This window comes from Diadema antillarum, unplaced genomic scaffold, assembly GCF_040938485.1.
Source record: "Diadema antillarum isolate AM-2024a unplaced genomic scaffold, OU_Dant_1.0 seq00000263_RagTag, whole genome shotgun sequence".
NCBI lineage: Eukaryota > Metazoa > Echinodermata > Echinoidea > Diadematoida > Diadematidae > Diadema > Diadema antillarum.
In genome coordinates, this window is record NW_027271301.1 from 1746412 (window position 1) to 1771243 (window position 24832).

The 24832-nt window shown below is 38.6% G+C and overlaps 1 protein-coding gene across 1 annotated transcript in view; it reads right to left on the reverse strand.

Moving 5' to 3' along the window:
• The window catches only part of LOC139729755 (mRNA (2'-O-methyladenosine-N(6)-)-methyltransferase-like), a 41526-nt gene extending 18604 nt beyond the window's left edge, over positions 1 to 22922 (reverse strand). The window contains exons 1-4 of the mRNA XM_071640688.1: positions 22622 to 22922; positions 19406 to 19596; positions 18650 to 18798; positions 5847 to 6001 (exon numbers count right to left, since the gene is read on the reverse strand). Of these exons, the coding sequence (XP_071496789.1) occupies positions 5847 to 6001; positions 18650 to 18798; positions 19406 to 19596; positions 22622 to 22922 (796 nt within the window). The remainder of the gene's footprint in view (positions 1 to 5846; positions 6002 to 18649; positions 18799 to 19405; positions 19597 to 22621) is intronic.
• Between the last annotated feature and the right edge of the window lie 1910 nt (positions 22923 to 24832).

Here is a 24832-nt window from a genome sequence, read left to right on the forward strand (position 1 = left end):
TTCATTCGTTCTGAAGCGATCGCCGATTGGATCAAGAGAGGACGCCAACGGTTTCGAACACATTGGGGGGGGGGCGCAAAAAAATAAACAAATCAAAAAAGATAAGAACAAAACGTAATGATGACGCGGAAATATGCAAATTTCGGCTCACTCGCTCGTACCAATTTAGAGTACTATAGTATTATAAGTCCTCAGTTTGTTGGTTTAAATCGTTATCTATATAAAGGTCGTCACTCTAATGTAAGATTTAATAAGCAAAAGATGACAAGAATTCCGTGTTTTGAAAGCTGAAATACACAAATTTTCGGCTCGCTCGCTGCGCTCGCTCGCCAAAATTTATCAAAAAAAGAAAAGAAAAAAGAGATAAGAACAAAACGTGATGATGACGTGGAAATATACAAATTTCGGCTAACTCGCGCGTACTAATTTAGAGTACTTTTTAAATTCCTCATGCAGTTTGTTGGTATAAATCGTTGCCTATACGGCCGTCACTATATCTTGATTGGAATTGTAAGATTTGATTAGCAAAAAATGACAAGAATTCCATGTTTTGTAAGCTGAAATACCAAAATTTTCGGCTCGCTCGCTGCGCTCGCTCGCCAAAATTTATCAAAATTCATTACATTTAAATCATCCTCAAAAAGACCCCTTTAAAGTGCTTGAAAAAGCATATCATGAGGACTTTGTTTAAAGTCCCTGCCGGGATGGGGTTGGGGTTGAACCAAAGAGATTAAATCTCTTTGAGTTGAACACTTTTTCAGAAATTAGGGGCGCAATTTTCGCGCTTGCCCCAGGCGCCGTTTTCCCTAGATACGCCACTGGATGGATGGCTAAATTGTTGCAGAGAGAAAGTATTCAGAAATTTGAGCATTTTCACTTGACCTTTCACCTTTGCTCTTTGACCCCTTAGTCCACAATTTTTCAAACAATCACTAATTGGTAACATACATTTTCATGGCAATACTTTGAGCCTTTTACAAAATGGGGGTAAAAATTGTGGCATTTCAACATTTTCACTTGACTTTTGACCCCATGGCTGAAATCTTTCAGTACGAAATTATTGTGCAGTAATGCATGTACATACCTAGTTTGAGTAAGGTTAGGCATTGAGTAATCTCCAATGTACAGGGAAAAAGTGTATTTTCAGCATTAAATAGTAGAATTTTTGCAATTCAACCTGACCTTTGACCCATGACCCAAAATTTCCCAAGAAAATTATCATCAGGCAGCACACGCATATGTATGCATAAGTTTCAAGAAGAAACCTTGAGCCAAATCTGAGATATGGAGGAAAAAAAGTGAAATTTTAGTATTTTCACTTGACCTTTTGACCACATAGCCCAAAACTATCCCTACAAAATCTTTATCTGGCAATACATGTATACATAAAGTTTCAAGAAAATGCCTTCAGGCACAGCAAAGGTATGAGGGAAATAGTGACATCTAAAGAATTTGTCCTTGACCTTTGACCAAGAGCATGTGTACCTAAAAGTTGATAGGCACAACTTCATCCACTTATACATACATACGCCAAGTTTCATTCCTCAAACAGTCTTTAGGTTATGCTCTCCATAGAATTATGGACGGAAAGATGGATAGCCCGAAAACATACAGCCTCCAGCAACATTTTGTGGTAGAGGCGTAAAAATAATACAACAAACAAAATCTTTGAGACAGTATCTGTAGACATGTTCTCATCTGCAGCTATATCCACATTCTCTCATACTCTATAAAATTAGATCAGTTGACAGCATTCCAAAAGTGTACACCTCTTGATAAATCACACTTAGACAAAAACTTTATCTTTTATATACAAGAGACCCACGGGTCTAGCGCTCAACTGAGTATCGCAAGTTCACCTTTCACGCAGTCACTAATCTAAATTATTCACAGCTCTACCAAAATTTGACCAGGCGTTCTCAAGTAGAAGATGAAAATGTACAATAAGGGCCCAAATGTTTTAAGATTCCTTATTTTGGGGGGATGGGGGCCCCCTGGGGCACTCTGGGTGGGGCATGGTGCCCATTTTTATAAATTGAGATCCTGACCCACTAGGGATGCTACCTGCCAAGTTTGACGAAAATACATCATGAGGTTTTCAAGAAGAAGATTAAAATGTACAATTCAGGCCCCCATTTGGACCTTCCCAACCAACCCCCCCCCCCCCCTTGCCCCCAAGAGGGGCTCCCCTGGATCTCCTATGAACAAACTTGAAACTACAGTCATTAATGTACTCACTCATAGTGTCATCTTAGCTCTATAACTTCTGATTCTAGAGAAGATTTTTAAAGATTCCTTCATTTTGGGGGTTTGGGCCCCCCTGGGGGCCCCCTGGGTGGGGCATGGTGTCCATTTTAACAAATTGAGATCCTAACCCCCTAGGGATGCCACCTGCCAAGTTTGGTGAAAATGGGTCATGGGGTTCTCAAGAGAAGATAAAAATGTACAATTTAGGCCCCATTAGGACCCTTCCTCACCCCCCCTCCCCTGGGTCCCAAGGGGGGCACCCCTGATTCTGCCATGAACAAACTTGAAACTACAGTCATCAATGTACAAACTCATAGTATTAACTAAGCTCTATCACTTCTGGTTCTAGAGAAGAAGATTTTTACAGATTCCTTAATTTTGGGGCGTTTGGGACCCCTGGGGGCCCCCTGGGTGGGGCATGGTGCCCATTTTAAAATAATGAGTTCCTAACCCCCTAGGGATGCTACCTGCCAAGTTTGGTGAAAATGGGTCATGGGGTTCTCAAGAAGAAGATGAAAATGTACAATTTAGGCCCCATTAGAACCCCTCCCCACCCCCCCTCCCCGGGGTCCCAAGGGGGGCACCCCTGATTCTGCCGTGAACAAACTTGAAACTACAGTCATCAATGTACTAACTCATAGTATTAACTTAGCTCTATCACTTCTGGTTCTAGAGAAGAAGATTTTTACAGATTCCCTAATTTTGGGGGGTTTGGGCCCCCCTGGGGGCCCCCTGGGTGGGGCATGGTGCCCATTTTAACAAATTGAGTTTCTAACCCCCTATTGATGCTACCTGCCAAGTTTGATGAAAATCTGTCTTGGGGTTTTCAAGAAGAAGATGAAAATGTAAAAAGTTTACGCATGACGGACGACGGACGACGGACGACGGACGACGCACGACGCACGACGCACGACGCACGACGGACGCCGGACGAAGGGCGATCGCAATAGCTCACTTGAGCCTTTGGCTCAGGTGAGCTAATAATGGGCAATTCTGCAGTTAGAGGGACATGACCATAAAATTTCAATTTGGCTTTTTCCTTGATTTTTGTGTTTGACTTCAGAAAGAACACATTGATAATTCAGGAAAAACTATTTTTCAGGGTATCTTGATAGTTTTAGGTATTGAATTCACCAATTTTGAACAAGTAGTCTTTCAGATTGAATTTCATCAGCAAAATCTCCATAATAGCATAGAAGATAGCTAGTCAAGGTAAATGCCATTTTCTAGCCACAAATATTGAATTCATAGAGGCAATGCAGTGCTTTCATGGATAGATTAAGTAAAATCAACTTACATGTCTTCGAAATGCAAATATGTGTGCATTTCCCCAACCATTGGACAGTCATGTAACGCTACTAAACAAAAAGTGAAATTATTTACCTCCAGAGAGTATAAAGTGTCTATGAATGATAATATTTCAATTTTTCCTGCTGTGTCCAATGACTAACTGAATATAAAAATAAATATTACTAATCATTATAGAAGTTAGAAATAACAGCAGTCAAAATGTGTAACGTTACTAACCACGTAACATTACTAACCACAGCCTGTGTGTATTGTAACGTTACTAACCTTGAAATAAGTGAATAAGACTACAATGGACAGGTCCTGGTCTGGCAAAATTTTGCCTGATGATAGAGCCAGATGTCAACTACGAGATTACATGGTCATACAGTAAAAAGATATTGGCTTCTTTTTTTAGTAAATTAATTATGCAAATTTACTTATGAAATCATATTTTCACCTATAACTCCATAAAACAGACTGAAGGATTGCTAAATTTTTGTGTAAGAGTTCCTCAAGACACATCAAACAATTTTCTTGCAAAAAAAAATAGCAAAATCAAAATCAGTTTCTTTTGTTTTTTATTGTTTTGTTAATTTCTTATGTATTTTAATGTTTTTTACCTTTTGTTTTCTATTGGTTTTTTTGGCCAAAATTTGTTGCAGGCACTTTTTCAAGCTTATCTACATTACAATTGATTAATTTCACTGGTCAAAGGTTGAAACAATCTAATTAATATCAAATTAACAAAAAAAAAACACAATTTGCATTGGATTTGCACACAATATCATGAATTTGAGCTGTTTTCAGGTTGACATGCATTTAGAACGGTGTACCCGGACGTCGCAAATTTGATCTCAAATTATGCGGGAGACTTCAATGAAAAAAGTCATGAGACGATGCTGCAAAATCTTTGCGCGTTGCGGAATCATGGCGGGAAATGTTGGGGGGGGGGGGGTCTATAGCATTTGCATCACTACAGAAGGCTCACAAGGTGCACATTGAGCGATTTTTTTTTTTTTTTTAAACCAGTTCTCATGGGAAGGGGCAATTGATGGAATCTGTGGGCCAGCAGAGCATTTTGTGTGGAAAGAAGTGTTAAAAACAATTGAGGCCATCGCTTCAAATTTTCTGTCCCAATTTGAATTTATCATACAATGGTTTGTCGGGGTTAATTATGCTTCAGGTACAGCGAACAGTGCAGAGATTAGACATTCAAACTGGTCTAAAAGAAAAAAAAATATGTGTCTCTAGACTTGAATAAACATGAATTCAACTAAATACACTGTATTATTTGAGTTAATATCATATGAATTAAACTACTTTCACAATAATATAAAACATTGCATTATGCTGGATTCCTATTGTGCAATGACTACGCACACCACAATTGGCCATACACTGTACATACTACATACTGGTACATTAGTTTTTGCTCTTTGATTTCTTTCCCCTTTATTAAAGGTACTCTTGATAAGGAACACATTAACTGTTTTGCTCAATAAAACAGGCCGCTTTTGTGAATTGCTGTGAGTCATGATAAACAGTGATTGGCAAAGTTATGAAACTGTGGATATCACTTGACCTAGCCTTTAAAAGTGGTACTTTTTTTTAGTTTGTAATTTATGCAAACTTTTTTTCTAGTCTTTTTTAACATGTACAAGTACAACGGTACTATACTGCATGAGTTTGATGATTGAAATAAGAGTTTCAAGTCTTATCTGATGTTTCTTACCTTCTCATGCATTCTCATGGGGAAACATGTAATGATTTGAGTTCACACACAATTCTGTTATCACTGGACAAACCGTAACGTTACTAACCGTAACGTTACTAACCATGATTTTTGTACTTAATTTTCAAACAAAGTTATAATGAGAAAGAACATTTGGGGTAGACATTGCCCTTAAAGCTAGGAATGAAAAATAAGTGTTGATATATTTCAAGCTATACCAGTTTTAGCAAACTTTTTGTTCAAAGATGCTCACCAATTTTTCATGTCCTTTTTTTGTAACGTTACTAACCGGCATTAAAAGCAGACCTTTCTTCTAAAATAATTCATGAAATGATTTCATTCTTTGCTCTGTTCTAGGTCTACACTAGAATGATCTCTGGTGACATTAATGAGACTTCACATCCACAGATAGAGAAATGAGTCTAATCTAAATAATGAGAATGTCCTTAAAATGTAACGTTACTAACTGCGGAATTGCCCATATGATATGATACAAGACATAACCCCCATTTTTATCATTTTTCTTATATCTTGGTGTGTGTGTGTGTGTGTATGTATGTTTCAATCATATTCTTACTTTCCCTCGTCATGCAGAGTTCCTGGTATTGCTGTCTAAGTTTGGCCACAACACTTGCTCTCAACAGCTCCATGTCATTGTGGGGAGGAGGCGTTGTACAAGGGAACCTCTCATGCATCGTCACATTGGATTCCACTGTGAAATCCCAAAACAGCCTTGATACAAGGAAAAATAACAAACATAGAAATTATTAATTCAGGTAGGTATAACTTTCACTGAAAATTCTAGCTCTAGTAAAGTGTTACTTCAGATTTACATGTGGGTAACTTTCATGTGCAATGTGGCAATATCAACAAACTATTTGCATACAATGCAAACCTTGCAAATGCATACCTTACTCTCTGTGCTGGATAATACGTATAGTTATATTTCTTTGTGTGTATGACAAAGTCACATCATATTTAGGAAAACACTCTGTTACTCAGATAGCAGGGTCCTCGCCAGGAATTTCTTCACGCTTGTCGGCACTTATACGCGCTGTTCTGGGGGTGGGTAAGTCTTCGCTAATGCTCAATACAACACAGATAAATCGCCGCTAAAATGCCACTAAGTGCGACATTTTCACAGAGATGTAATGAGCGTTGTGAGGGGCATATTCTCACAGAAACAATGCAGAAACTCCATCCCTTTTGTTGGCTGTAGTTCCTAAATAATAAATGAAAGAGAAGTAGGTGCTGATGGTGAAGGTTCCTTTTTCTTTTAGGCCTTTCCTGTTTCACTGTTGCAATATAATTAGCCATCTCTGCATCGCAACAACGCGCGCCATGTACTAACTACTAGTTAGTGTTTTTGCTTTCTCGTCGTCTGCTCGACCACGTGGTAGGCCTACTGCATGCAGAGTGTGAGAAGCGAGAACCTTCGGGACATCGTTGCACTTTCCTTTCTAGGTATACTGCGGTAGTTTGGTCGTGACATCAAAGAGATATCATTCAAAAATGTACCTCCCTGATTACACGAGTGATGGTCGTTATTCCAAAGGTTTGTTTAATCATAAAGTGAAACGATTCATTACTGAGTACTTCGAAGGTTTGTTAATCAGAAACAACACCAACAAGGACGGTACTATAGATGAATGTTCAAAATAAACAAAACTGATTTCGTTCGGAGATTAACAAACATTCTTTTCTTTATTATTTTCCGATCAACGAACCTTCAGAAAAGAATCTAGTATTATCTATCATCGTTGTTTCGGAGTAACAAACCTTCAGAGTAAGAAAACTGTAACCGTTTTGGGGCCGTTGTTGTATTCCGAAATTATACTGGCAGAACGTTCGAAATAACAAAACTGATTTCGTTTGGATATAAATGAACATTTCTTCTTTATCATTTTTCTATTAACGATCATTCAGAATTAAGAATGTAGAGTATTATGTTATCATTATTCTTTTGGAGTAACGAACCCTCAGAGTACAAAAACTGCAACCGTTTTGGGGCCGTTGTTTTATTCCGAAATTATACTGGCCGAACGTTCGAAATAACAAAACTGATTTCGTTTGGAAATACACGAGCATTTCTTCTTTATTGTTTTCCGATTAACACCCTTTCAGAATAAAGAATCTACAGTATTTTATCATCATTATTCTTTCGGAGTAACGAACCTTCAGAGTAAAAGAAAACTGTAACCTTCTTGGGGCCGTCGTTTTATTGCGAAATTTCACTGGCAGAACGTTCGAAACAACAAAAATGATCTGGTTGTGAAATTAACAGACATTTTTTCTTTATTATTTTTGGATTAACGAACCTTCAGAAAAAAGAATCTAGCATTGTTTTATCATTATAATTTCTGTCGGAGTAACCAACCCTCAGAGTAAGAAAACTGTAACTGTTTTGGGGCAGTCGTTTAATTCCGAACTTTCACTGGCAGAACGTTCGAAATGACACACTGATTTCGTTTTTGAAATATACAGACATTTTTCTTTATTTATTTTTCGGTTAACGAACCTTCAGAATAAAGAATCTAGTATTACTTTATCATTATTATTTCTGTCGGAGTAACGAACCTTCAGAGTAAAAGAAAACTGTAACCGTTTTGGGGCCATTGTTTTATTCCGAAATTTCACTGGCAGAACGTTCGAAATAACAAAAATGATTTGGTTGTGAAATTAACGGACATTTTTCTTTATTATTTTTGGATCAACGAACCTTCAGAATAGAGAATCTAGCATTATTTTATCATAAGAATTTCTGTCGGAGTAACGAACCCTCAGAGTAAGAAAACTAACTGTTTTGGGGCAGTCGTTTTATTCCGAACTTTCACTGGCAGAATGTTCGAAATGACAAACTGATTTCGTTTTGAAATGAACGGACATTTTTTTTTCTTTACTATTTTTCGGTTAACGAACCTTCAGAGTATAGAATCTAGTACTATTTCATTATTATTTTTTCTGTCAGAGTAACAAACCCTCAGAGTAAGAAAACTGTAATTGTTTTATTCCGAAATTTCACTGGCAGAACGTTCGAAATAACAAAACTGATTTCGTTTGGAAATTAACGGACATGGTTTCTTTATTATTTTCCGATTAACGAACCTTCAGAATAATAAGGAATGTAGTATTATTCTATCATTATTTCGGAACAAACCCTCAGAGTAACACCGTTTTGGGGCCATCGCTTTATTCCGAAATTTCACTGGCAGTGAACTGAACACTGGCTAACCAAACTGCCTTGGGTGAATGTTAAAAACATTGTTAACTTTCACTAAATCAAGAACTGATCTGGAAGGAGAACAATTCATGTGTTAACGAAAATAAAAACTGCGTCACAAATATTATATGTATTCCTAGGCCGTCATTGCTAAAGAGAATAACATTTCGCTCTCTCCCGTAAAAAAAAAGAAGAAAATGCTCGACAGTTAAGCGCATTAAATGCCAAAATGATATTTTTTACATTATGTGAACAACCAAACATTCTTTATTCTAAATAAAAAAAAATATATATTACACATAGATAAAGAATGTTTGGTTGTTCACGTCAAAACATGGGCCTCTGCGTGCGGTATCCATTATTATAATATTAATTTTACGTAGCGTAGCTCCTTGAAGAAAGAGCGTGATAAAAAAAAATAAATAAACACACACACACACACACACAAATCAAACTTCCCTAATTAACATTAATATAATACATTAATACGTTGTGTTCATGAATCCCAAAAGGATCCATTTTCACACATTTACAGTGATTGGGACAGAGAAGAGGTGGAAGTACGAAATGGAAAGGAGAGCAAACTTCATATCGGTGATGGAGAACAAATATTTCAATAATGAACAAGAAAAGGGGGAAGAGAGAGGGCTCAGAACTCCGCCCATCTACGGATCATTATACCTAAATTAAACTATTTATTCCTTACATTATCAAAATTTCTGAGAAAATTGAATTCAAGTCCATTCATAACTTTTTTGAGTTATCTAGCCGGGAAAAAAAATGAACCTTGGTGGTGATATTAACTGATACTGGTGTAGAGAAAAACAAAGACAGCTTGCTCAAAAGATGCTTTCTTCTTTCAGTTTATTTTCTCCCCAGTCATTCCTATCGTTCTCCTCCCACGAACCCCTGCCATGCATGGACGATGAACAAAACAAAATGTTACCGACGCTACAATAAAAAAAGAAAGAAACACGTGCTCGAAGCAAATTATCTACACTTTTCATGTTGGAACAAATCAATGTCCGTAATGAAGAATAACAAAAACAAAACAAACAAAAACAAACTAGAAATGTCGCTATGGCGACTGGTATGCCTCCGCCATAATGCATGATTCTCCTAATAGGTCTAGATAGTACATGTGGACAATGTGTGATTACATTTTCACAAAATTGGCAAAATATTAAAATGACAAGTTTGTCACAAATGTGTTGAATGTTCACCTTCCTTGACCTACGCTCAACGTCCTCGCCAGGCGTTTTACGCGTGGCGGGCGCGCCACGCGTAAATTGTGGCAGCCAATTTTGCGCCACGCGTAAATTGTGGCGACCAATTTTGCGCCACGCGTAAATTTGGACTACCACGCGTAATTTTCAGAGTTTTTGTTTTCTTCCTTCCCCTTTTTGTAATGTTTCCCATCTGAAAAAAAAAAAAAAAATCTTTTGCAGTTTCCTTCGAACGCATGCTCGACAGTTACTTGCTCGGCGCTCGCTCTAGCGGCAAGATCGTCTACCGAGTGCGATGTACCCGCATCGCACGCGGTCCATTACCGATTACACTTTGCTTAGAGCTTGCGCTTGCAACCCAGCATACAGAGGTGCACAGTGACCGCAGTATTATACCACGTTCACCGAGATTCCGGTGCAGAAAATTTACGGGCGCTTCTCTCCGATCACTGTGAGTTGCCACTGTTACTACACGTGTATGCGCGCAATCCCTGGAGCAGCAGATCGCAGATCGAGCCATGTGCGAGTGATCCAGCAACCAAAGCTGCCAATGTTTGGAAGCACAAACTAGTATTGTACTCAGCAGCTCTAAAATTCATTTTTTTTTTTTTTTTGATTTCAAACGTTTCAACCTCCTTTTTTTCGGATGTTTGCCTTTACTTTTGAAATGAACAGCGGTATCAAACAATCGGCTCCGTAAGATGCTAAAATTAATGTTGGATGACCTCTTTGACGTTCAGAAATGAATAACAATAATATTCAACTCCGTACGATTATAAAACAAATGTCTGATGTTTGCTCTTATGTTCGAAAGTAGATAGCAATAACATTCAGCTCCGGAAGATGCTAAAATAAATGTCGAATGTTTGCTTTGACATTAGGAAATGAATAACAATGATATTCAACTCCGTACGATGTTAAAATAAATGCCGGATGTTTGCTTTTACGTTCGAAAGTAAATAGCAATAACATTTAGCTCCGGAAGATGCTAAAATAAATGTCGAATGATCCCTTTGACGTTCGGAAATGAATAGCAATAATATTTAACCCCGTATGATGATTAAATAGATGTCGGATGTTTGCTTTCACTTTCGAAAGTAAATAGCAATAACATTCGGATCCGGAAGATGCCCAAATAAATGTCAAATGACTGCTTTTACGTTTCGAAGTGAATAGCAGTAACATTTGGCTCTGTACAATGCTGAAATGATTGTCAGATGATTCATTTCACTTTCGGATGCGGGCAACAGTAAAATTCGGCTCCGTACGATAATAAAATAAAATAATGTCGGATGTTTGCTTTTAAATTTGGAAATGAATGTAACGGAAATATTCTGCTCCGTACATGCTAAGATAAATAACAGATTGTTGCTTTTACATTTGGAAATGATAAACGGTATCAATCGGCTCAGACGCTAAAACAAATAACAGATGTTTCTTTTCACGTTCGGAACTGAATAAGGATAACATTCTGCTCTGTAAAAGGCTAAAATGAATGTCGGTTGTTTGCTTTTACATTTGAAAATGATTAATGGTATAACATTCGGCTCTGTAAGGTGCTAAAATACTTGTAAATGTTGGATAATTGCTTTTACAATCAGAAATGAATAACGGTAACTTTCGGCTATTTACAATGCTAAAACAAATGTCGGATGTTTACATGTTAATGTCTACAAAATAATGCTCCCACTTTTTCATTTCAAACGTAAGTTTTGACCACCTAAATAGGCATCAACTTTTATAACAATCTATAAACCTATGTTAAATCTTAGAACTCAGAATAAGCCATACGTTTTTATATATAGGCTTTTCCCAAGTACTGTATTCCAGTTTCTTTTCCCATGATTGAAATCAGACTGTCTGCCATAACGATGATTGCTAAATGTCTCGCTGTGTGTGGATGTGCCGATGTGCGAGACACGTGCCATGTGCTCTTGCCTTGTTTGTGTCTACTTCAAGTTCAATGAATCGAATGCGCCGCATGCAGCTGCGCTTTATGGCTCGATTGCGGTAACAGTTTACATTCGATACGAAGAAATCGTCAAAGCAAGCAAACAAACAGACAAGACATAACAAAACAAGAAACAAACGAATGTTGATAGCCAAATCATCTCCGTATGTGGACCGTCACAGTTCATAGGTGAAATTCTTTCAAACTCTGAAAAGTAATACATAGTTTTAATGAGCCTGAAATTGTCGTTATGTTATACTGTCTAATCGGGTAGTGGCTGCATAAATACTCGCAGTGAATTTCTGTCTGTAATCGAGACGTGTCCTTTCATAATTATTGTCTTTCTGTGATTCAATAAATCGAGTGATTGATCAATCCCTTTCTATAGTTCAGGAACGTCTAAAATAATCAAGTATACACTATTATGCCGGACTGTGATTGACTGTTCGATGCTTCTACTATGGGCCAAAAGAAAGACTAAATTAATAGAATCGTGATCCTTGTAATGATTCCTGTATTAATTCTACTCTCGAGCTAGTTCTTCGATCGATATTTCCAGGCTATTTACACTCTGTTTATAAACAGAATTCTAGTGCGCGCATTCTTTCGTCTAGCACCTGCGTCTAGCACCTGGTTTTGTGGAAATTTCTGCAAGGAGGGGGGGGGGGGGGGGGAGTCAAGCGTCTTCGATCCGAAGAGACTGCATGCTTATACAATCTATCGCTTCTATTTGTTGTCGTATTTCCCCCTTATTCTTTGCTGGCAATCAACAGTTAGATTTAATTTTACGAAGATTGCTAGCACGTGATTCTTTTTGTTGTGAGGGAGACATGTACATAATTTTTATTTTCGTCATTCATTGGAGGGGAAATACAGCAAAAGAGGGAGACATGAAATAGGACGAAGACGTATGCATGTTCTCCTAAATTGCGTGATCTTTGAAGTATACTATAATATGATGGAAAAATAGACGAAAGAATAAAATATAGCGCAAAAGAAAGTATGAAAGCAATGCAAACCCTCACTTTATTAAGTGATAAGTATCCACAATATTGTCATAAAAGAATCGATAATTTCAGAGATATTTTTGAAGTCACATTTGGTGCGAGGGCGCTGACTCTGCGCTCAGTTCGTTCCACTAATACTTTCTTCTTTTAATCTTTTCTAGCTGTTATTTTTCCTTCTAAATTGCGCGACTCTTGACATAAAAAACACAAAGGAAATTATATAAATGCGATTGAAATATATGCTTTAGTTACGTGATAAATATCAACAATCATGTCATGAAAGAAAAGAATTTCGGACACTTAAGTCATTTCGCAGAGACGTTTAGTTTAACTAAATGCAGAGTTGATAGAGCATTGATGCTGCTTCGTTTCGATAGTTGCACTACTTTTTTCTTCTTCATCATCTTCATTTTCTTTCCACATTCTTCTAAATAGCGTGATTTTTTAAGAACAGAACAAAAAAAATGAGACGAAAGGAAATAGTGCAAAGATGCAAACCTTCACTTTAGTTACATGATGAATAACAACAATTATGTCATTCTATGATGAAAGAAAACATAATTTCGGACACTGGAAGTCACATTTTCAGCACCGCAGAGTTATGCTATAAACGCAGCTTTGATACCGCGATGCCGTTTTGTTATACTTGCATCAATATTTTCTTCTTTTTCTTTTCTTTTTCAAAACTTCTTCCTTTGCTCATTTTTTCTTCTCAATCGTGTGAGACTTGAAATAGAGAAAGAAACGGACAAAAATAAAGGATGAAAGCGATGCAAACTTGCACTTTATTACGTGACAAGTATCAACAATATTGCATTATTGGAAAGATAATTTCTACGACTTTTAGTCACATTTTCAGCAACTCAAAGTTAACGTAAATGCAGCTTTTATGGTGGGTTGACGCTTCGTTATAGGCTAGTAGCACCAATATTTTCTACCTTTCTCTTTTTTTCTTCAAATCAGTGCAATCCTTAAAATAAAAAAGAAACGCAAAACAAAGTGCAAAAAAAAAATGATGCAAACCGATACTTTACTAAGTTATATACGTATCCACTATTGTCATAAAAGAAAAGATGATTTCGCAGACTATAAGTCACATTTTCAGCGACGCAGAGCTAAACTAAACGCAGCGTTGCAGTGTGATACCGGTCCGTTACAAAAATAAAATGAAAGTATGACCACACTGATGACTGACGTGATACAGGTACCCATGTCTGAAATAAATGAATAAAAAAAAATCAATCATCTTACCGTTATTCAGAGTTCTAAGATTCAGCAAATAGGCTTATAGATTACTATAAAAGTTGATGCCTATTTAGGTTATCAAAACTTAAGTTTGAAATGAGAAAGTGGGATCATTTGCAGACATTTTTAAACATCCGACATTTGTTTTAGCATTGTAAAGAGCTGAAAGTTACTGTTATTCATTTCTGATTGGAGAAGCAATCATCCAACATTAACTAATATTTTAGCACCTTACGGAGCCGAATTATACCGTAAATGATTTTTACATTTAAAAGCAAACAACTGACATTCATTTTAGCACCTTACGGAGCTTCATGAATGTTATCCTTATTCATTTCCGAACGTGAAAGCAAACATCCGCTATTTATTTTAGCATCTAACTGAGCCGATTGATACCATCAATCCAAATTTCCAAATGTAAAAGCAACAATCTGTTATTTGTTTTAGCATCGTACGGAGCAGAATATTAACGTTATTCATTTCCAAATTTGAAAGCAAACATCCGACATTATTTTATTATCGTACTGAGCCGAATGTTACTGCTGTCCACTTCCGAAAGTGAAATGAATCATCTGGAAATTATTTTAGCATCGTACGGAGCCGAATGTTATACTATTTTTCATTTTTGAACGTCAAGGCAGACATCAGATATTTACTTTATCATCAAATGCAGCTGAACGTTACTGTTACGTTGTATTCATTTCGAAATTTAAAAGCAAACATCCGACAGTTATTTTAGCATCGTATGGAGCAGAATATTACTGCTATTCACTTCCGAACGTAAAAGCACTCATCTGACATTTATTCTAGCTTCTTCCGGAGCTAAATTTTATTGTTATTGATACCTTCGAGGGTAAAAAAAAATTTCCGGCATTCATTTTATCATCGTACGGGGTTGAATACTATTGTTATTCATTTCCGAACGTCAAAGCAAACATCAAACATTAAATTTACCACCGAACGCAACTAAATGTTACTGTTATTCGTTTCGAAATTCAAAAGCAAACATCCGACAGTTATCTTAGCATCGTATATGGAGCCGATTGTTACCGCTGTTCATTTCCAAAAGCAAAGGCAAACATCCGACATTAACTTATTATCGTACGGAGCCGAATGTTACTGCTGTCCACTTCCGAAAGTGAAATGAATCGCCTGTAATTATTTTAGCATCGTACGGAGCCGAATGTTATACTATTTTTGATTTTTGAACGTCAGGGCAGACATCAGATATTTACTTTATCATCAAACGCAGCTGAACGTTTCCTGTTATTCATTTCGAAATTTAAAGACAAACATCCGACAGTTGTTTTATCATCGTATGGAGCAGAATGTTACTGCTATTCACTTCTGAACGTAAAAGAACTCATCTGACATTTATTTTAGCATCTTCCGGAGCTGAAAGTTATTGTTATTTACTTTCGAACGTAAGAGCAAACATCAGACATTTATTTCATCATCGTACGGAGTTGAATAGTATTGTTATTTATTTCCGAACGTCAAAGGGATCATTCGACATTTATTTTAGTATCTTCCGGAGCTAAATTGTATTGTTATTTACTTTCGAAAGTAAAAAACAAACCTTCGGCATTTATTCATCGTACGGAGTTGAATACTATTGTTATTCATTTCTGAATGTCAAAGCAAACATCACACATTAAATTTACCATCGAACGCAACTAAATGTTACTGTTATTCATTTCGAAATTTCTAAGCAAACATCCGACAGTTATCTTGGCATCGTATGGAGCCGATTGTTACCACTGTTCATTTCCAAAGGCAAAGGCAAACGTTAACATCCGACTTTTTTGGTGACCCCGGGCCACCGTTAGTGTCGAGCCCTGCATATATATATAAGATCTGTTACAAACGGAGGGATGATTTCGGACAGTTTTAGTACCATTTTTTTTAGCTACGAAGCTGTAACGTTATAACGCAGAGTCGACAGTGCGATATCGCACCAATTTTGTCCCCTTCTCTCTCTCTTTTTGTTTTGTTTTGTTTTTGCATGCTTCTCGCGCACGCGCATGTCGGTGTGTAAGCGCCGTTTCTTCCCCCGACGACCCGACCACGTGTTCAGTTTGAGCCACCACGCGTAAATATTTCAAACTACCTGACGGCACTTTTCCGCCACGCGTACTTCATTTTCTGGCGAGGACGCTGCCTACGCTTAATTGGATGAATAGGAGAGCATGTATTTGGGATTTAAGGATTTTAACTTGACTTTGACCCATTCATACGTTTATGCATTGAGTAATTTTCAAGGTATGGAGAAAAAGTGCAAGTTCTGTATTGAATAGTAAATTGTTACCATTTTCATCTGGCCTTTGACCCTAAAATTCATGAGATAATCACTGTCAGGCAGAACACGCATAAATATGTAGTACGTTTCAAGATAACTTGAGCCACTTCCGAGATAGGGAGGAAAAAATTAGTTGAGCAATTTCACTTGATCTTTGACCTTTTGACCTTTGAGGCAAAAACAAAAGAAAAAAACTATCCAGAGAATCTCTATTAGGTTATAAATGCATACACCAAGTGCAAAAAAAAAATAATAATAATCCTGCTGGCATTGCATAAACATGAGGGAAATAGTAAAATTTTGAAGTGTTGCCCTTGACCTTTGACCCCTAACCTTGGACCCCATGAACCCTAAGTTCTCTAGACAATCACTGCCAGTCAGTACATGTATAGATACTATGTTCCATGAAGATACCTTGAACAATTTCCAAGGTACAGAGAAAAAAGATGAAGTTTTAATGTTTTTACTTGACCTTTGACCTTTGACCTTTGACCTCACGACCCAAACTTTCATCAGAGAATCTTAATTGGGTAATACATGTATACACTAAGTTTCAAAAAAAAAACTTCATTCATTGCATAAATATGGTGGAAATAGTGAAATTTTATGTATTTAACCTTGACCATTTGACCTTTGACCATGAGCATGTGCACCCAAAAGTTGATAGGCACAACTTCACCCCCTAATACACATACATGCCAAGTTTCATTAGGATACCTCAAAAGGTTTTGATAGTTACCCTGTCCACAAAATTCATTACGGACGGACGGACGGACGGACAACCCGAAAAACATAATGCCTCCGGCGCCACTTCGTGGCGGAGGCATAAAAACACGACCACAGGCAGTGGGGTAACTTGATATAATGGCTTGTGGAAATTTCCACGAAAGCCAGGTGTCAGATAAAGGAATGCCACGCATACTCCCACCTTACTTCAGTGGTAAAACAGCGTGTAAATAGCATGTAAACCACCTGGGAACAGCGATGAATGATTAGTCATTTATTTTCTGCCCATGCAGGCCCCCTAACCCTGTTAACAAACCAAGCCAGAAGCATGTGGAGCATTACGTACGTTGAACTCGAAAGACCATCATGACAGAATTACTAATTTCGGCCAGGAGAAGGAAAATGGAATATTCACGAATGACGTTTACGAATCTATGGAAAGTGAAAAGGCTCAAATGGAACGCATGGCTTTTTAAATAAAAAATAACCCGCTGGAACTACAAAAAATAAATAAATAAATAAACAATTTGCATTTACTTACTCCATCGCACATTTTTTCTTTTTTTTTCTTTTTTTTTACGAAAGATGGAGGTAATTTTCTCCCTGTGGCAATGCTTTGAACGAATCTAATTTTGCATCATTGCCAATGGCCAGCTTCCTAAAGAATCCTTTCATATATATAAAACAAAGTAATTTTTTTAAAAAATCCTGGATCCTGGCGGTGAATTCCGGTAGTATTATAAATCCTGCTCACTACCAAAATTTAATCATCTCTTCCTTGCGCCATTTTACCAAGCAACTGTTCCTGAAAATTTCATCCTAATCTGTTCCCAAATTTTGACTTATTTTGCGAATAGAGAGACAGACAGGCAGACAAATGAACAAACAATCCAAAGCAGCAAAAAAACACAACCTTTGGCGGAGGGGGGCATGCATTTCATATCGTTTGTTTTTGCGTAACCCGACAATAAGCGTGACAACAAGCAAGCACGTGTCAGCCTTGCTCGGCCTCCCTCAGCCTCCAACCCTCTCTTTCCGTCCTCTCTCTCCCTCTCACAATACAGTCATGTATGTACACACAGGCGGCTGTCTGTGGCTCGAGAAACTTCACACAAATTGCTGTGTGTGTGGATCCAGAATCAGAGCGCATGTGAGTGACCAAGTGTGTGATGTGGTGTGCAGCTCGTAGCTACAGTACAGTATGTTGAGCCGCGTTGTTGTGATCGGTGCGGTGACTGTGTGGATAACTTTCTGTGCTTGTAAACTGCTGCTTCTTTCAACATCTAGCTTCTTTTCTAGCCAGATAATCAAGAGTAAAAAAGGCGAGAAATTGGTCCCAACTTAGCTCGTCAAGCAAGTTCACGCGTGGTATTACCCTTGTCGGCAAGTTTTACCCTTGTCGGCAATTGTTTCTTCAAACCGCACGCTTGTCGGCGCCGCCAAGGGTGATATACGCTGGCGAGATCCCTGGATAGGATATAAATGGTGGTCCCGCATATGAAAGAGTCACAACTCTTTCACATAAAAGATCTCGCTTCAGTTATTCAATGCAAAGAGTAGGGTGAATATCTCAGTGAAGTGGTCCCCCTCACATCCAACTAGGTCCCATGGAAGACCAGATAGTGCAGCGGAATATGGGCTATTCAGCCATCTTCTACGATGGAAATGGAACCAAAAAAAAAAAAAGGGTGATATATAATACCTACCCTTTCAGCATGTCTTTCCGCATTGTGGGACTAAGAGGATGGCCATCTACAGAGGACTTTCTCCTGAAAGGGGCCAGGCCCGGTGAGCCAGCTGGCATGGCTATGGCTTGGGGCTTGGCATCTGTGATTTGGATTCCCAGAGGATCATGCTGCATGTGACAAGAAATAATCACATCAAGACAGGGCCGAAATCAGATAAAAAATTACTGTATCATGTGATATTCTTGAATTTACTAACAAGTGAAAATATCAAATCTGATCTCAGCATGAATGTGACGTTGCAGGCGTACATTTCTCCGTTCATTAGTGTACTCTACTATTGCAAATTCAACCACTTGAAAAATTGTCAGGAAGCCCTAATTTGCAACAAATTAGACTCGCTGAATATACAGTGTATACAGTAATGGAGAAAGGTGGGTCAATTTGACAGTGTTAGTGATGGAGAACCTGAAAAGTCTGAGAGCCTGTCTAAATTTTCACCCAACTCTGTGTAGTACCTGTTTGATGTCAGGTCCAGTGAATACAATGAAAGGTGACACTCAATGGAAGTAAGCTCCAACAAATAAAGGCAGGAAAATGATCAGTATAGTATTGGATGAATATCTAAGTGAAAGAGACTGATGACAATTTGAAGGAGGGAAAACTCATACATATGTAGACGTAAGAAGAGCTCGATTTCCAAGAATGTTTTACTGATGAAATGTAACGTGATAATTCACATTCAATGAGAGAAAGATATTTTAACTGTGTCCTAACCCTGCTTGCCCCTACTGGACTTCCAATTGGGGGCATCTCCCACAAAGACTGGTTGGTGAACTTGTTGAAGAAATACCAGCGCTGCTCTCTCTTGCTCCAAAACCTCCGCCAGCCCTTCTCAAGCAACTCCATAGGAAGGTCATGAGAAGGGTCAGGGCTCTGGGGCATGTGAGATGGTGGTGAGGTGGCACCTGTGGTCAATCCCACAAAAACGAAAAATCATACATAAAGAATTCAACTAGACACAGTTTTTGTAAATTCATGGGCTAGGATTTTCATGTCACACTAAGGCATAATTATGAAAATGTATCTTGGAGATGTCACTGAATTAACATTACAAAAGAGATTGGGAAACCATACAGAAAAGCTTGTTTTGTGTTGAAGATCAATCCAAAAAAGATATTAAAAACATATGTACACTTGTTCAAGTGCAATCTACTGTAAGTGGGGGTCACTTTTATAGAACACAAATATTGATGAGTAAATAACTAGCATATTGAATAAATCTATGTTCAGCAACTCTTCATACAGCTGCACTTTGTTTTAATGAGCAAGTTGATCCTATTAAGAATAACTGAAATACACGAAAACAAAAACTTGTCATTTTCTCCTGACAAAAGTTTACCTCACACAAAAAAGGAGACAGACCCTCAACAATCATATAACAAGATGGAGACCTATTGTACCTACACACTGCATCTAAAGTACATGTAATAATGAAGAGTTAAAACTTTATTTAGTGATTTATACCACATTGTTTGATTTCATGCATCATTATGCATAAATTAGCATAATTTTACATAAATTATATTTTTTTTAAAATTTAACTTCGCAGTACTTTAGATTACATCATAGGCAATGTGTGTGCCAATTTTCGTCGCGATCGTGCGGTCAACAGATCTGGAGGGGGGGCCTGGGAGGCCCCTCCCCCCGGCTCTATGATCTACCTAAATAGCCCGGCCTAGTTAGGGTTAATAGGTCTGCATATGGATCCCCCCCCCCCCCCAACTCCAGGGGTGAGGGGGGGGGGGGCAGGCAGCCCTGGATCTGCAATAAACAACCTTGGAACTAAAGTCATCAATGTACAAACTCATGGTATTAACTTTGCTTTATCATTTCTGGTTCTAGAGTAGACAATTTTAAATATTCCTTAATGTGGGGGGGGGGGGGGGGAGTGGGCCCCCTAGGCCCCCCCAAGAGGGACATGGTGCCCATTTGAAGGAATTGAGATTCTATCCCCCTAAGGATGCTACCTGCTATGTTTGGTCAAAATTCATCATGAGGTTTTCAAGAAGAAGATGAACATGTACAATTCAGGCCCCATTAGGACCCATCCCCATCCCCTCTCCTGGGTCCCAAGGGGGAAGGGGCACCTCTGATTCCGCCAATCCCATGAACAAACTTGAAAATACAGTCATCAATGTACTAACTCAAAGTATTATCTAAGCCTGATCACTTCTGGTTCTAGAGAAGATTTTTTAAGATTCCTTAATTTCAGGGGGTTTGGGCCCCCCTGGGGCCCCCTCCAGGTGGGCCATGGTGCCCATTTGAACAAATTGAGATCCTATCCCCCTAGGGATGCTATTTACCAAGTTTGGTGAAAATCAGACATGGGGATCTCAAAGTGAAGATGAAAATGTACAATTTAGGCCCCATTAGGACCCCTCCCCACCCCTCTCCCCTGGGTCCCAAGGGGGGCACCCCTGATTCCCCCATGAACAAACTTGAAACTACAGTCATCAATGTACAAACTCGTAGTATTAACTAAGCCCTATCACTTCTGGTTCTCGAGAAGAAGATTTTTAAAGATTCCTTAATTTTAGGGGGTTTGGGCCCCCCTGGGGCCCCCCAGGTGGGCCATGGTGCCCATTTGAACAAATTGAGATCCTATCCCCCTATAGTAGGGCAGATATGTAACAAAAATTGGTCGAAATGCTCACATCCGGTGGAAAGTATGAAATTTTGCATATAGGGGTATTTTGGGGCGCTGATTTCAAATATTGCCGGATCGAAGAGATCTGACCACGGGGCCGGCCGCCATTTTGAATTCCAATATGGCCGCCATCACAAAACAAATTCAAAGATCCCTATCTTCAGTTCTGAATGACCTGTGGCACCAAAATTTGGTACACATGAGCGTTTTGACACATTGAATTTGATGACAGATTGATTCGGAGTGTCTGACAAACATCGAATGGCTGCCATTTTGAATTCCAATATGGCCGCCTCGACAAAATATTCAAAATCCCTATCTCGATTTCTAAGTGGTGAGTGACCCTGAAATTAGGTGTAAACAAGTATTTTAACATACTGAGTTAAAATATTAACTGATGTGATGTGTCTGACAAACGCAATGCCTGCTATTTTGAATTCCAATGTGGCTACGAAGACAAACATCACGACTAACATTCACGGGCATGTCAAAAAGTGCAGCAAAAAGGAAGCATAATGCACCTTTCACTGACGTCACAATGTAAATACATCAGCGCGCACTCTATCAGTTACAAACGCGCGCTCAATCAGGTAGCCTAATTTACAAACCCGATATAGAGATTTTCAACACTCCAACATGGCAAATATGTATTAAATTCAAATTGGCTGCCGTGCAACTTGTCAGACACATCAAATAAGTCTGTTATTGAAGTCATCATATCTCCATGCTTTTATATATCAAATTCCAATGGCTAATGTCGTTCAGAAGTGAAGATAGGGATCTTTGACGGCGGCCATATTGGAATTCAAAATGGCGGCCGACCCCGTGATCAGATCTCTTGGATCCGGCAATTTTTTAAATCGGCGCCTCAAAATACCCCTATATGCAAAATTTCATACTTTCCGCCGGATGTGAGCATCTTTTTCACATATCTGCCCCACTACTAGGGATGCTACATGCCAAGTTTGGTGAAAATCGGTCATGGGGTTCTCAAGAAGAAGATGAAAATGTAAAAAGTTTACGCACGACGGACGCCGGATGACGCACGACGCACGACGGACGCTGGACGAAGAGCGATAGCAATAGCTCACTTGAGCCTTCGGCTCAGGTGAGCTAATAAAATCCATTGAGAACATGGCCAGTACTGCACACACAAATGTCATGTAGCAGTGGCAGCTTAACACCCTGAATCGAAAGTATCCTCCAGCACATGTACTGGGTGATACAGGTAACAACACATGTGACAGATGTTTATCCTAGAGTACTCTTGATGTTTTACCAACCTGATATATTTGACTGAGGTTGTCCCTGGACTGGTTTGACATGTGGCGGTTGCTGATGCATGAGCTGGGGAGACATTTGTTGATGCTGCTGGCCATGTTGTTGAGGGTTTGGTGGGTAGGTCTGAAATGGGTTGAGATGCTGACTGTTGCCTTTACCTGGTGCCACTGCTGGACTCTGAGGCACAGGTGTCTTTGGTTGCGGAGAGGAGAGGTGTGGGGCAAAGTGGTGTCCGATGGAGTGTTGTCTCACACTGACTGGGGGAAGTGTGTGTCTGCTGGTGCCTTGCTTTGAGAGATCCATTTCTTCTATTTCTGCAAATATAGTTTAATATAGATACAAAAAATGATTGATTTGCTGCAGACACACCTTATCCCTTTCAACATTAAAGAAAAAGAAATATTTTCTCATTTAGTTAGAGGAAATGCTCTCCTTATAAACAGCGGTCCTCTAAGTTAAGGCCTAATAGGTTTTGATACCACAAGATTATTTTGAAAACTTGCTGACATTACGTATATTTTATCTGAATATGGACGTAACTGCAGAGCAGCATGTATACAATTTCTGCTGATAGTCTGAAATCAGATCAAAATTTTGGCGCTAGTGCAGTTTTGCGCCGGCTGCCTAAATTCCAGTTTTATAGCATCAACTTCAATTTTTAGTCCAAAGCAACCAAGTGAAAACCTTTTACCATCCCTCTCTCTCTCTCTCTCTCTCTGGGCTTGTTGTAACTTTAAATCCTTCAAATAACGAATTTTCATGTCAAAATCAATGGTACACATTCTCATGGCAGCACACAATACAGTCAGTTGTTTGATCTGAATGTAGCAATCACATAGCGATTACAGCAAGTTTTTCTATGACATCTGTAAAAAGACATAGGCCTACTCATTTTTCCCTTTCCCACAGCTAGCTACAGAGCACTTCCAGTCACACATGAAAACAACTTGCATCGTTCATAGCTACTACTTTGAATTTCTTAAACAAACCTGCTGCAAAACTAACCTTGAACCTTTGATCTAACGAACATTATTTCTTTTTTCATATAAACGAACCTTCAAAATAACAAACTTTTTTTTTTTCAATTTTCGGACTAACAGACCATCAGCATATCTAACTTTATTTCACTTTGGACTAAGAGAAACTTTGGAATATTGAACTTCATCTCATTTTCAGATCAAACGGACCTTCAGAATTAGGAACTGGTTTATTTCAGACTAACGTTTTTAACATTTTCGTATTAGACGAACCTTCGGAATAGTGAACCTAATTTCATTTTCGGATTGATGGACCTTCGAAAAAGTGAATAAGGATGTAATTGTTTGTTACTATTTTTTCATCATTGATAATCTCATGAAGTTACATTGCAATATATATGCCTACAGATGTTGCGTTGTCTTTGATCACTGCGATTCAGTCACAGCAAAACTCTTGATCGTGAAAGCAAGTAGGAAAGAGCTGTGCTATGCCTAGCTCAGTTTCAGGTTTGCAGTCTCTCAGTCTTGAGTTGACTATATCACTGCTCTGGTTCTTCTTGTAACTGTGTAAGGAAGAATCTACGTAAACATGGAGCTCTATCAACATCCCAGAAGCGAAGCATTGGTGCAATAGTTGGGAAAGACTACAACCTTGTAGTGCACAGAGACCTATTTATCAGAAAGAATGTGGCTTTGCAGTGATCGGTTGTGTAGGCAGTGGAAAAACAATCACACACAGCTTGTTGCACTTTTGTCTCAATTTACAACCATACCACATTTTCAAACTTGTATTTGCATGCCGGTTGGTGTCTGTTTGACCTCATTTGAGGACAAGGTGGGTGAAGTAGGCCTGTGTAGTGAAACTTTATAGCCTGCACATGCTGGCCAAACAAGCGCCAAGTTCCATACGGTCCCATGATATGATCCGATTACGTGATCTTAAAGGGGAGGACTGCGCTTCGCTTCATACACAAAGTTTTTTACTTCCTGAGCTTGACGGACTTGCTCAGAAAATTCATTTCCAAAGATCGACAATCAGTAAAAGATCGCAGGTCATGCATGATCGGTATCGGATTAGCGTCAGCTTGGATGATCGGTAAAACCACTATGCAATGATTTGTGATTAGTTATAAGTGACCATATTTTGGTGCGAAAACCAAATACTGGCAGGCTTTAATACCCCATTAGATGAGATGGATACAGATGCAGTCGAGTGAGGCCTATGCTGAGCTGTGG